This window comes from Cibotium barometz, chromosome 27, assembly GCF_041138505.1.
Source record: "Cibotium barometz isolate CiBa-2024 chromosome 27, ASM4113850v1, whole genome shotgun sequence".
Lineage (NCBI taxonomy): Eukaryota > Viridiplantae > Streptophyta > Polypodiopsida > Cyatheales > Cibotiaceae > Cibotium > Cibotium barometz.
Genome location: NC_141072.1, coordinates 49997388 through 50011839, shown reverse-complemented (window position 1 = coordinate 50011839; position 14452 = coordinate 49997388). Strand labels below are relative to the sequence as shown.

Genomic DNA, 14452 nt, shown 5'->3' with positions numbered 1-14452 from the left:
TTCACACAGGACCTGAGAGGGGGTGTTAGAAGTCATCTCCTGTCTTTGCTGAGACACCAGGGCCTCTGTTGTGGGTGTGCCCGCCCGTATTAGGTATTTTCTCATTTTTCCCCACTCTCCATATTTTTTCCCTATTTTTACCAGATGTGGGAGGCTGTCCTGAGTAGTTCAGGTGTTAGCCTATGGGTCCTGCTTCTCTTTACTGCTGGCCGACTCCACATGTGTGAGGGCTAATTCACTGGAGCTGGCCGACTGAAGTTGCTGCAAGTCGTGGACCATTTCTGGGCTGGCCGACTGGAGAGGATCAAGTCGTGAGGCTGTCGGCTGCCGACTGCTCAGATGGGGCCATATAAAATGGCCCCATGCCCCCCACACCATTGTGTTTCATATTCGGGATCTTCTTTGTGTATATAGAGCAGAGTTACACGCCTCTATCTCTCTCTCTCTTGTGCTGTTTTTTCTGCATTGCGTTTGCTCGTGTTCCCGGATTTGGTCATCATCTCCGCTACGTATTCTGACATGGTATCAAAGCTCGGACGTGTGTAGTCTTGGGTGGGACCCCCTCGTGCCTCGATGGCTTGCGGAGCTCGAATCGAGGGAGGGTGTTGGAAGGTTGGCGATTTCGAGCGTGTGATCTATGGCTAGAAGGTGCCTTGGATTATCCCATAAGTGGAAGCATGGGAAGTTGAAGAGCCATATATAGGCTAGAGTGGCACCTTGTCATAGTCATCTCCTCCGGCCGGTGTTTTGGGAGGCAGCTCATCGGGAGATGGGAGCCCGGTGGAGGGATGCTCAGTGCCCGTTGGGGGTGTTCGTGGTGCTCGATGGTGATGCGTCTCCTACGTGCGTTAGTCTTCCGCTGCGCATTCTGACACATACATTCCGACCTCACAGTAGCAGTTTTCTTCCAGTTGTTGTATCGTGCACTGAGCACCATCTGATACTCAGAGATACCACATACATTGTACATGGTTTTGTCTCATAGGCCGCCTGAGAGAGATGTTAATACAATCTCTCTCTCTGTCATCACTGTCCAGTATATTATGAGATACGAGGCCGCTTTCACTGCCTGTTCAGAGAGGGTTTCGGACCACTTTCCAGAGTCATGAGATACCAGGATCAGAGATGCCTCAGATTATACTTGCCGGAGCTGCGTAGACATAGAGAGGGTCTCTTGAGAGGGAGGTGATCAGAGAGGGAGAGACACCTACAGAGGCAGATTACAGACTTCTTTCGACCAGAGATTGAGCAGTCAGGCCAGCAGGCATTGCAGCTAGCCCCAGAAGCCGCACCAGAGCTGGGGCGGTCCAGGCACCCAAAGATGAGAGGCCCATCTCGACACCGGCGGAGACTACAACAGAGGATCAGGACCATACTAGCACGGCATGGGAGATGTCTAGTCAGAGTACTCACCATGGAGGACATTGAGGATATCCGCCATTGACCGATGAGAGACATCTTTGGATAGTGATGTATATGATGCTTACCTTTGTTGCTGGAGTTTTCCTTTCCAAATGTTATCCATTAGGAGCTCCTAGTACTTTACTTTTCCCCGTAGTTGTTGTTTCAGTTTCAGTTAGTTGTTTAGTTGTTTTAGCTTTTCTAACACAGACATTGTATCAGATCCACCAATTGTTGTAACATTTTTGGTCTCATAGGTCATTTTGGCCTTTTGAAGACGTTAATATATCATTTCATTTCATTTCTCTCTCTCTCTCTCTCTCTCTCTCTCTCTCTCTCTCTCTCTCTCTCATGTGCATGATCAATGCCATGTACCTTCTCAAGGCTAATCCAAAAGGGGGCAGCCAGTAAAAGATCAGTAGAACCAGAATTTAGAAGCCTCAGGAGCAGAATCAGTGATGGACTTGGAGATAGGTGCCACTGACAATTGCGTTGGATTCAAGGCAAGACCAGGACAGTCGGCTGCAGATTTGTTGTCAGCTGTACCTGATCTGAGGCGGCTGCACTTCAGGAGGCGGCTGTACCATTAGGCGGCTGCAAGCGCATGAAGATACAAGAAGAATCCAAGTCGGTTTGAGCATTTAATGGAGTGTTGACTGGCCGACCAGCAATCGGCCAGTTTCACATGTCTTGTGGAAGGCCTATAAATAGGCTAGGAGGCTCATCATTCAATTCATTCAATCCTCTAGGGATTGGGTCTCTAGGAGTCCCATAGGGGGACAGTTTTGGGTGATGTTCACCTTTTAGAAGAAGGCAGCCTAGGGCTGTGTAAGAGTACCTTTTTGTACTATATCTATATACTGAATTTCCCAGCACATCTCTCTGTCTCTACTCTCTCTCCATATCTGCGTTTTTGCATCAGCGTGTTTCCAGGAGTGTTTAGGGCTGAAAGAAGACTCCCAGAGCTTCCACACGTTACATTGGTATTAGAGCATCAGGCTCAGCAAAGCTAAACACTGAATAAGTCCCATAAGATGGTGTACAGGTCCAAGGTTTAGGAAAGTACACGGATACGAAGCCCAAGGCAAGGAACACAGAATCGTGAAGAGCTCCCAGGAGGTTTGTTGGTGGTGTTCCACAAAGCCAGAGGGGATGGCAGTCCTGTGAGCCAGATAGGTTCTCGGGCAACGGTCACAAGAGAGGATTATCCTCCAAGGGTGATGTGAGAGAGTGGTTTGGAGAACATGCCGGGCTTTCAAAGAAAAAGGGTTGCCAGGGATGGATGAATGACAGAGGGACTTCGGGAGAAGATTTGGGATGATGACAGTCATCCAAGAGCAGGTTGGAATCCCGTCATCAAGTTTAGCAGAGGGGGATGTCATGTGCATGATCAATGCCATGTACCTTCTCAAGGCTAATCCAGAAGATGGACTTGGAGATAGGTGGCACTGACAGTTGTGTTGGATTCAAGGCAGGACCAGGACAATCGGCTGCAGATTTGTTGTCGGCTACCTGATCTGAGGCGGCTCCACTTCAGGAGGCGGCTGTACCATTAGGCAGCTGCAGGCGCATGAAGATACAAGAAGAATCCAAGTCGGTTTGAGCATTTAATGGAGTGTTGACTGGCCGACCAGCAGTCGGCCAATTTCACATGTCTTGTGGAAGGCCTATAAACAGGCTAGGAGGCTCATCATTCAATTTATTCAATCCTCTAGGGATTGGGTCTCTAGGAGTCCCATAGGGGGACAGTTTTGGGTGATGTTCACCTTTTAGAAGAAGGCAGCCTAGGGCTGTGTAAGAGTACCTTTTTGTACTATATCTATATACTAAATTTCCCAGCACAACTCTCTCTCTCTACTCTCTCTCCATATCTACGTTTTTGCATCAGCATGTTTCTAGGGCTGAAAGAAGACTCCCAGAGCTTCCACACGTTACTCTCTCTCTCTCTCTCTCTCTCTCTCTCTCTCTCTCTCTCTCTCTCTTCCAGACAGTGTATCAGATGTCACATGGTTGTAACTTTGGTCTCATAGGTCACTTTGGCCTTTTGAAGACGTTAATATAACATTTCATTTCTCTCTCTCTCTCTCTCTCTCTCTCTCTCTCTTCTCTCTCTCTCTCTGCCCGCTTTTCGCCCCTTCGCTGCCCAGTTCGCCTCTCTGCCCGCTTTTCCCCCAGCTCGCCAGTTCGCCTCTCTGTCCCCTCTCTGCCCGCTTTTCGCCCCTTCGCTGCCCAGTTCGCCTCTCTGCCCGCTTTTCCCCCAGCTCGCCAGTTCACCTCTCTGTCCCCTCTCTGCCCGCTTTTCGCCCCTTCACTGCCCAGTTCGCCTCTCTGCCCGCTTTTCGCCCAGCTCGCCAGTTCGCCTCTCTGTCCCCTCTCTGCCCGCTTTTCGCCCCTTCGCTGCCCAGTTCGCCTCTCTGCCCGCTTTTCCCCCAGCTCGCCAGTTCGCCTCTCTGCCCGCTTTTCGCCCCTTCGCTGCCCAGTTCGCCTCTCTGCCCGCTTTTCCCCCAGCTCCCCAGTTCGCCTCTCTGTCCCCTCTCTGCCCGCTTTTCCCCCAGCTCGCCAGTTCGCCTCTCTGTCCCCTCTCTGCCCGCTTTTCGCCCCTTCGCTGCCCAGTTCGCCTCTCTGCCCGCTTTTCCCCCAGCTCGCCAGTTCGCCTCTCTGTCCCCTCTCTGCCCGCTTTTCGCCCCTTCGCTGCCCAGTTCGCCTCTCTGCCCGCTTTTCCCCCAGCTCGCCAGTTCGCCTCTCTGTCCCCTCTCTGCCCGCTTTTCGCCCCTTCGCTGCCCAGTTCGCCTCTCTGCCCGCTTTTCGCCCCTTCGCTGCCCAGTTCGCCTCTCTGCCCGCTTTTCCCCCAGCTCGCCAGTTCGCCTCTCTGTCCCCTCTCTGCCCACTTTTCCCCCAGCTCGCCAGTTCGCCTCTCTGTCCCCTCTCTGCCCGCTTTTCGCCCCTTCGCTGCCCAGTTCGCCTCTCTGCCCGCTTATCCCCCAGCTCGCCAGTTCGCCTCTCTGTCCCCTCTCTGCCCGCTTTTCGCCCCTTCGCTGCCCAGTTCGCCTCTCTGCCCGCTTTTCGCCCAGCTCGCCAGTTCGCCTCTCTGACCGCTTTCCCCACCCACCCACCCTCCCACCCACCCACCCACGCACCCACCTACCCACCCTTGCTCAGGCCCCCAAGGCAGCAACATAACTCTCTCTCTCTCTCTCTCTCCTCGCTGCCTGTGGGAAGGACTGCAGAGTGATTTGGAGGAATGGCCCCGAGTCTCCAAGAGAAACTCGAGGCCCTCGAGATGGCAATGAAGGCATTAATCAAGGAGAACAAGAAGACATCCGATTCCAACCTCAATGAGGTGGAAAACAAACTACACAAGCACATCATAGCTCTCGAAGCACGGGTCACGAACCTCGAACAAGAGAACACGGCACTCAAGGAGGAGGTGAGTGCATTGAAAGTGGAAATGGTAGCCATCAAGAATGCTGAGAAGGAAGAAGGGGAGATCAATGACAACACTCTCACGGCAATCAAAGAAGAGATCTCCAAGGAGATCACAAAGGACATGGAGGGAAAACTCGAAGCCAAGCAGTCAGGATGGGTCGAGGTGGTGAAGAAGAACATCCGTAAAGAAGTGAGGGAGGAAACTCAAAGGGAAGAAAACCAAATCATTCACACCACCATTGAGGAGGAGAAGATGAGGCATGCCCGCCGCCTCAACATTCGAGTCACAGGTATAGCCGAGACACCCGACTCCACTCCCGAGAAAGATGGACAGCTTCTATGCATGAAGCTCGGCTACAAGGAAGAGCACCCTCTCCCCTTCACCAAAGCATGGAGAGCCGGGAAAGACTCAACACGCAAGCGAGCCCTCATCCTACAGTTTGCAGGAGAGACGGAGAGGGTCACCTTCATGAGGAAGAGGGTCATACTACGGGGTTTAGAGGGAGCTCCTATTTTCTTGGATGATGATCTCACGAGGATGCAGCTTGAGCATAGGAGAACTTGCATGCCACGAGTCTTACACGCGAGGAGAGAAGGCAAGAAGGCCTTCTATCGAGATGGTCGGGTCATCATTGATGGCCGGCCCATGGATTAGCGGTTTGGGGCCTATGGGACACAGACCAGGCCACTGACAGAGATACACATAGCAGTATGGAACTGTAATGGTTCACTATGGGTGCAGCCTGGACGACTGGAGCATGTTATGGTGGGGAGAGACATCATACTTCTGACAGAGACACATTAGAGCCCAGAGAGAGGGCTACCTCGAGTAGAGGGATTCCAGTGGGAGTCAGCCCGTGGGGAGAGTAAGGCCCTCAAAGCTTGTACATGATATTATTCTCCTTGGGTAATAAAATACTCCAAGGGGGGTGGGGTCGGCCCATTCCGGCCTCTGCGGTGTCACGTGTGCAAGCTCCATTTTCAGCATTTGTGGATGTTTTATCGCTTTTATGTTTTATGCAAAGTGATGATGGATATGTGTTAAGGTTGTGGCTATGTTTAAATGTTTTAATACGCATTGATGGTATCAACAAGTGTGTCAAAGGCCCTAGTCCCCCGGGCACCGCCCACCGCCTGCGAGTTTCATTACCCAAACAAAAGTGTGTCGGAGTAGAATGTCGATGCACGACTCGTCGCGACGACAGTCAAAGAGACCAGATCACCAACCTCATACACTTGGAGTGGAGTGAACACGAAACTGCCGTTTTGAGACCACGCACCAATAGGCGCTCGTGTACTAGAGCCTAGCTCACTCCCTCACAAAGGCTGTGGTGTAGATCCTAGAAGCACAAGTACACTGACATGTACTCATACTGTACAAGTATGCGAATGGGTACTTGTAGAAGGGTAGGTACTCAAGCAAGCACCAGATGCTACAGGTAGAAGCGGGTACTGTAGTAGATACATAAGGTTCAGCCGTACAAGTAAGCAAATACGTGTACGGCTGCAAGTACACAAGCGGTTGCAAGTACTCGGTTGGTGCAGTCAGGTACAGTAAATTCACAGCAGTTCAGTAGAGCACAGCAGGTACTCAGCAGTGCAATCAAGTACTACAAGTGTCGTGTTCGGCAGTATACAGCAATGTAGCCAGGTGCTGTAGGTATTGGTTGTAACACACGGAAGCTCTGGGGGTCTTCTTTCAGCCCTAAACACTCCTGGAAACATGCTGATGCAAAACATAGATATGAAGAGAGAGTAGAGAGAGAGAGAGAGAAAGATGCTGGAAATTCAGTATATTAATATGGTACAAAAAGGTACCTCCACTACAGCCATAGGCTGCCTTATACAAAAGGTGGTAAACACCCAAAATCTTGTCCTGCTCTAGGACCCTAAGGATCCACTCCCTAAAGGGGTGAATGGTTCAATCTATGAGCACACTTTGCCTTTTATAGGGTTCTTGGACACTTGGTATACTCGCCGACTGCTGGTCGGCTCATTTATGCCTTAAATGCCCCTTCAGCGCTGCCCGACTCTGATTTCTTCCTTGATCATGATGCACCTGCTGCCGCCCTGTCCTCTGGTTCAGCCGACCACTTCTGTGAGCAGCCGACAGCTTGTCTTTGCTTCTAACGCACTGTCAAGACACCTTCTTCATGCCCTCCAGGCCTTGCTCTGAGTCCACACTTGTCCTCTTCTGTATCTTGTGCTCAAAATCCTAACTCTATCTGGTTGATACTCTTTATCTGGCTGCCTCTTCTGGACCAGCACCTGAGAATGTCCATGGCATCTTTCATGCACATGACATCCCCCTCTGCTAAACTTGATGACAGGATTCCAACCTGTTCTTGGATGACTGTCATCATCCCAATCTTTTCCCGAAGTCCCTCTGTCATCCATCCATCCCTGGCAAACCCTTTTCTCTGAAAGCCCGGCCCGGTCTCCAAAACCACTCTCTGTGTCACATTAAGATCTATGCATATGTTCCATCTAGTCCACAATCCATTCCTGCCCTGACTCTTAACACTGTCTTGGTCTTCATTCCTGAGAAATGAGTCTGGCACTCTCACATCACCCCTTGGAGGATAATCCTCCCTTGGGACCGTTGCTCGAGAACCTATCTGGCTCACAGGATTGCCATCCCTTCTGGCTTTGTGGAACACCACCAACAAACCTCTTGGGAGCTCTTCTCGATTCTGTGCTCCTTGCCTTGGGCTTCGTATCCGTGTACTTTCCTGTACCTTGGACCTGTACACCATCATATGGGACTGAATCAGTGTTTAGCTTTGCTGAGCCTGATGCTCTGATACCAATGTAACACGCGGAAGCTCTGGGGGTCTTCTTTCAGCCCTAAACACTCTTAGAAACATGCTGATGCAAAACGCAGATATGAAGAGAGAGTAGAGAGAGAGAGAGATATGCTAGAAATTCAGTATATTAATATGGTACAAAAAGGTACCTCCACTACAGCCATAGGCTGCCTTATACAAAAGGTGGTAAAACACCCAAAATCTTGTCCTACTCTAGGACCCTAAGGATCCACTCCCTAAAAGGGTGAATGGTTCAATCTATGAGCACACTTTGCCTTTTATAGGGTTCTTGGACACTTGGTATACTCGCCGACTGTTGGTTGGCCAGTCATTTATGCCTTAAATGCCCCTTCAGCGTGGTCGGCCAGTCATTTATGCATTAAATGCCCCTTCAGCGCTGCCCGACTCTGATTTCTTCCTTGATCATGATGCGCATGTTGCCGCCCTGTCCTCTGGTTCAACCGACCAGTTCTGTGAGTAGCCGACAGCTTGTCTTTGCTTCTAACGCACTGTCAAGACACCTTCTTCATGCCCTCCAGGCCTTGCTCTTAGTCCACACTTGTCCTCTTCTGTATCTTGTGCTCCAAATCCTAACTCTATCTGGTTCATACTCTTTATCTGGCTGCCTCTTCTGGACCAGCACCTGAGAATGTCCATGCCATCTTTCATGCACATGACACTAGTCATGTACAGTACGGCAGTAGAGAGCAGCTAAGTACAGTACGGGACCCAGGTACAGTAGATGGTGCAAGAACAGGTACAACAACGCACAGCAGAGGGGGATGTCATGTGCATGAATATGCCATGGACATTCTCAGAGATTCTACAGCAGAGGTGACCAGAAAAAGACCATTAGAGTTAGGGATTTGGAGCACAGAGTGCAGATGGGCCAGTGATGGACTTGGAGATAGGTGGAAGGATGCACTGACAGTTGCGTTGGAATTCAAGGCGACTCGGCTGCAGATTTGGTTGTCGGCTGTACCAAGATCTCAGGCGGCGGCTGCACTTCACGAGGCGGCTGTACCTTAGGCAGCTGCAGGCGCATGAAGGAACCAGAAGAAGCCAAGTCGGGTGGGCATTTATTGGATTGTTGACTGGCCGAGCAGTCGGCCAGTTTCATATGTCTTGTGGAGGGCCTATAAATAGGCACAAGGGTTCCTCATTCATGCCATTCAATCCTCTAGGGATTGGGTCATTAGGAGTCCCATAGGGGGACAGAATTTTGGGTGTTATCACCTTTTCTTCAAGGCAGCCTATGGCTGTAGACAAGTACCTTTTTGTACTATATGAATATACTGAATTTCCAACACATCTCTCTCTCTCTACTCTCTCTCTATATCTGCGTTTTGCATCAGCATGTTGCCAGTAGTGTTTAGGGCTGAAAGAAGAGTCCCAGAGCTTCCGCGTGTTACATCTATGAAGTGCCCACACATTAAAGTGGCCACTAGGTGGGTTTAAATGACCAAAGGGGATGCCCGAAATTTGAGCTGCCTACACATGGCCCTTGGACCTTGGGCACAACCCAGTGGTAGTAGACGGACCAGACTTTAATGAAGTCTGAATACCCAAAGTTTATAAAACCTTTGCCCAAAATTTAAAGGGTTAAACAAGATCCTTACCACATGTTCACATGTCACAAACCATATCAGAATATAGAGTATTCGCACGGTTCACGGGTGGGCGGCGGGCGCCCCCTGCCCGTGAACTGGACACATCATAGTAAGCAGTCACACGAAAACAAGTCACACAACATCACACATAAACATGCATCACATGCATTATGCAATGGATATACCTCCCATTCCTCAAACCTGTAGATAGCAAGGCTTAGTGGGAAGCCTAAATTGGCATCCTTGACAGTGGGTTCCACATCCTGGCCACATTACGGGCAACATGAGGCCTAGCCTCTTGTAGGTGAAAGGAATCCTGGCCTCAATACGGTTGACACGAAGCTTCCTAGCCTCCCGTACCTTGGCACAAAAAAGGCAAAGTCCACTTGGGCAGCCAAATGGTGGCATTATTGTTCTTGCTAGTCACTATATCTAGCCAATTCCACTGTGTGGCAAAATAACTGCTTCCACAAGTCTGCATGAAACCTTCAGGTCAAGAAAGTGAAACTCCTAAAGGCATAAATGTAAGCACTCATTCTTCAAGGGTGTTTTCTACCTGGCTTATGGTAGTACTTAGTAATTCAATCTATGCTAAGATAAATGCTTCTGCAAGCCTAGAATAAACTTGGGGAACTAGGAGTGGGATGAAGATCAAGGGCTGAATGCAGGGCTAGAAGGAGTTATCCCGACTAACACTTTGACTTCTTTCTTGCTTTGTACTGAGCTAAACCATGTCATTGATATGCTCAACCAAACGTGGATAATACCATTTTTCATCATTTTAAAAGTTTAAAAAGCAATAATTAGGGCCCCTTCCATTGCACCATCCTAGCAAAGGTAAAATGCAACCAATAAGAGCTGTTGGTTGGAAAACATGGTTGGAAACATCTTGCTCAGAAATGTAGGCAATCAATCATATCAAACCACTGTATGCCTTACCTGACTCGGGCTTAGAACATTGCATGCAAAACAACATGCATTGGTGGCGCAAATTTGTCAACGCATGTTATGTGCAGCCTAAGGCCACGTGTTACAAGAGACAACAATCCTTTCTTGTATCATTTGGTCAGCTTGCAAGTGACCATACCCATGATATGCCTTCCCAGGAATAGCTTATCAAGGCTTTTAACCATGCCCATATCATTCAATTTGACCTAGGCACACTTTGCCCTAAAAGAAAGTACTTAAAAGATCTGATTGGAGAACAGTTACTTGATGTCTGAGGAGGACTCTTTGGAGCAGAGTGAAGGCTGTCCGCTTGCATCCACCAATCTGCCAGTGGCTTCTGCGGCAGGCTTGGAGAGGCGAACACAGTGCAATTCCAACTCCTGCAGGCTGCCAAAGTTCGCATAGAAACCCTTCTTTCTCAGCTTTCTGATAAGCTGCACTTGGGGAGAAGGAGAGCGCACGAGGTTCCAACCCTTGGGCTTGGCATCCTTGTCTATCTCCACAGCAGCGTATGTGCGAGCCATGGTTACGCAAACACTCTAAAAACAACAAGGCAACATGGACAGAACCGTGTGCCAGCTTCTGTGGGTCTCTTTCTCTGCACTTCAAAGTAATTAAAAGCTAATTACGAGAAGCGCGAAACTTTAACTTTTGGGAACATTGCACAAGGACATTTTCCTCAATGGGATTGCCGCAAAGGTTAACTTTCGGAAAATCAAAAGCTAAGATTGGAACTTGGCTTCCTACCAATATGTAGAAATAGGGGGGGGGGAAAAAGCGAAGTTCTCCTCCAGCTAGTATTATTGTGCAATGTATATCTATCTATTACATATTAACCATTGACAACCAAGGCACAAGGAGAGGAGAGAAAAAAGAAATCCTGGATTTCTTAAAAATAAGAGAAAAAAAATCCATCGATTTGACCCTTTGTATTTCGGCTTCCATTCTTGATTTGACCCTTTGTATTCCGACTTCCATTCCTGCGTTTTGCTTCTTAATGTCTTTTACATACTGCAACAACGTACAGGTTGAGTACTAGTTAAAGGCTATATATCATTCGGAAGACCCAATTTAGCAAAAGAAAATATCTCTCCTCCTTGTTCTTTTGTTGTGCACGCCTGCATGGCATCTTCTTGTCTCTCGAGCCCTACAAACAAGAAGTGAAAAGGATGGGTTTTTTTCGACTGGCCATCCGTCTCTATCTATCTCTCAAAAGGGGAGGCCTTCTCACTCTCTCCTTGTGCAAATCGCAAGGGATGATGCTCTCTCTCTCTCTCTCTCTCTCTCTCTCTCTCTCTCTCTCTCTCTCTCTCTCTCTCTCTCTCTCTCTCTCTCTCTCTCTCTCTCTCTCACACACACACACACACACGTGCACACGTGCATCGTTCTCTCCCCAACACTATGTTTCAGAGTGGGTTCCAAACTACGTGGGCTCGAAGCAACGCCAGTGGTATCAGGGTAGGGAAGGGAAGGTGCAGTGGAGGGGGAAAGCTAACCACAAGACATGAGGAAGGGGTGTGGGAGACGATTGACAAGGCAGGAGTTAAAGCTTGAACTAGTTGTAGGTCAGAAAACATTACAATTAATTAATGCCTGTGATAACTTTGAGTTGGTAGACACCCATGATAAATAACATTGATTTTAGTGCAACCACATACCCAATTTCTGTAAGGTTGTCTGTGCATTTTCTAAAGTTTTTTGAGCGCCTCTTTTCTTAGTATAAAGTCTTGGGAATCTTTCATTCTAGAGTATACTACCAACTATCATCAGCAAGGTGTGCATGGGGATGAGGTGGTCCTTAATGATGTTGATAGCGGAGCTCTCTCTCTCTCTCTCTCTCTCTCTCTCTCTCTCTCTCTCTCTCTCTCTCTCTCTCTCTCTCTCTCTCACACACACACACACACACACACCATGGCCAACACAATTACATCTCTCCCATTCAGCTCGCTATGTTGATCCAAAGAACAAAGAAGAGGAAGTATGCTTCTCTCTCTCTCTCTCTCTCTCTCTCTCTCTCTCTCTCTCTCTCTCTCTCTCTCTCTCTCTCTCTCTTAGTGTTTTCGTATCTCTTCAAAGGAAACAACAATACCTCGCTCTCTCTCTCATCGTGCTTTAAATCACCTAACACGAGAATACTAAAAGCCATATTAGAAGGCTTGATTAAAGAAACTTTAACATGATTCCATGCCTAGGCAGTGAAACAAGGGTCATCTTCTTTTTGCATGATGGGATGTGTGTGGAGGGGGGTGATGGCATATGAGACTATGTGGAAGATGATGATGACGTAGGAGGGGAGTGGGCAAACTCACTCATTGCCACGTTTATGCCCGTAGAGGAGACAAAGTAGGAACTATTTTTCTTATCTTTTCTTTTTTGCTTTCTTTCTCTACGGTTTTGATTTTTGGTATCTACGGTTATACCTTAGATGTATTAATGTAGGCACTACTTAATGCAATAAACATATAGTTGAGCAACACAAAATATGCATCCAAAATGTGGAAAGTGCTTTTAATTAATTAATTTCCTTGAATTGGCACTAAGTTATCTTTGGTTTATCTAAATAACCATGCAACATAAAGCTTTATTTTTCCAAGAGTCATAATTGTCAGGACCTTTATGTCACTTGAAGAAGAATTCTTTTTCTCAAACATAAAAATTAGAGCAAACCATAGACTTGAAACAAATTAAAAGCGTGAATCTTACGTAATCAAATTTATACCAAATGAAAGCTTGAAAATAAGAGAGAGATCACCATTGACATAAGATTGGGTTAAATCTTCCCTCGATAAGTGTGGCCCATCATACCACCCATTCATATTTAAATATATTAAAGTTTTCTTTTCAAAAAGGTGACTCCAACAATAAAGCTTAAGAGCTTTTTTGAGTTCTTCAGCTTACAAGCTCTTCCAAAAATATACCAAGCTAAAAATATAAAGACTTAGGCCTACCAAAAGTATAAATCCTAATTGGTATGTACAAAGGTTTGAGACCTTAGCCTTCCAAAAGTATAAATGCTAAAATATGTAACCATGATAGGTGTTCACATGTCTTCCAAGATATCTCATTATGATCCAACACATATTCCACCCGTCGCGACTAATAAATATCAATCATCGCCTACATCAAAATAATATTAGTCAGTGCACAAATCCCATTAAACGCATTAATCTTGACTATATCATACCAGCGTACGCAACTGATTAACCACATTTATCCTGAAAAATTAAATTAAAAAAAGCACATAAGTGTTGCATGTGCATGTAGTGATGGTCTCGTGAAGATCAATGATAGACTCGGGCACAAGATGTTCTTCTTCATCTACTAACTCAGGAGGTTCTTCTAATATAGAATGAGAAGGTAGAGGTTCTCTAAAAGGAGGTCTCAAAAGACGTGAAAAGAATTATGGATATACCAATTAGAGGGTAGGTATTAGTCATAACCTCTATGGTCAAGTGGGGATGCCTATGTGATCATTACTTACACATGATGTATATATCAAGGATATTTTATTTTGGGATACGCCTGTTATTTATATCATTTTTTAGGATTAATGTGTTTAATCAGCTATGTACGCTGGTATGATATAGATTAATAAGTTTAATCGGCTTTGTACGTTGACCAATTTTATTTTGGATGTAGGCGATGATTGAGTGGTGGACTATTTTGTTAGTCCACGGGTGGAATATTTGTTAGACCACCATGAGATATTTTGGAAGACATGTGAACACCTATTTTTGGAAGACTAAGGCCTCAAACCTTTGTACATACCAATTAGTATTTATACTTTTGGTAGGCCCAAGACTTGATAAAAGACTTGATCATTGTAGCTTGCTATATTTTTTTGGAAGAGCTTGTATGCTCAAAAACTCAAAAAGGTCTTTAGCTTTATTTTTAGAGTTGTCTTTTGAAAAATAAGCTTTTAATACATATAAATTTGGATGAGTGGTACAATGGGCCACATGGGATTGAACCAATCTTGTGCCGATGGTGATCTCTATCTTATTTTCAGGCTCTGTTATTTATTTTGTTTTGTTTATGTAAGGTTCATGCTTTGATTTTGTTCCAAATCTATGGTTTACTCTAATTTTTGTGTTTGAGAAATATAAATTTTCTGCAAGTGTCATAAAGGTCTTAACAGTGGCAGCAGAGCTTTGGGGGACCAATCAGGGGACCAATCAAGGAGAATAATTTTTGGAGAAAATTTCAAAACAAATTCTTTTACGTAAGTTTTTAGAGCAAAGAATGCCAAGGAATTTATTT

The 14452-nt window shown here is 46.8% G+C and overlaps 1 protein-coding gene across 4 annotated transcripts in view; it reads right to left on the bottom strand.

The window, feature by feature from the left end:
- LOC147623488 (protein ENHANCED DOWNY MILDEW 2-like) overlaps positions 1–10864 on the bottom strand; it is a 69366-nt gene extending 58502 nt beyond the window's left edge. For 3 of the 4 annotated variants that reach the window (XR_015269387.1, XM_086821652.1, XM_086821651.1), the window contains exon 1: positions 10457–10864. Coding sequence is in view for 3 of the 4 variants with exons in the window: in XM_086821652.1 (XP_086677778.1) it covers positions 10457–10716 (260 nt within the window). In the remaining variant the exon portion in view is untranslated. The remainder of the gene's footprint in view (positions 1–10456) is intronic. The other variant, XM_086821654.1, reaches the window with a different exon arrangement.
- Between the last annotated feature and the right edge of the window lie 3588 nt (positions 10865–14452).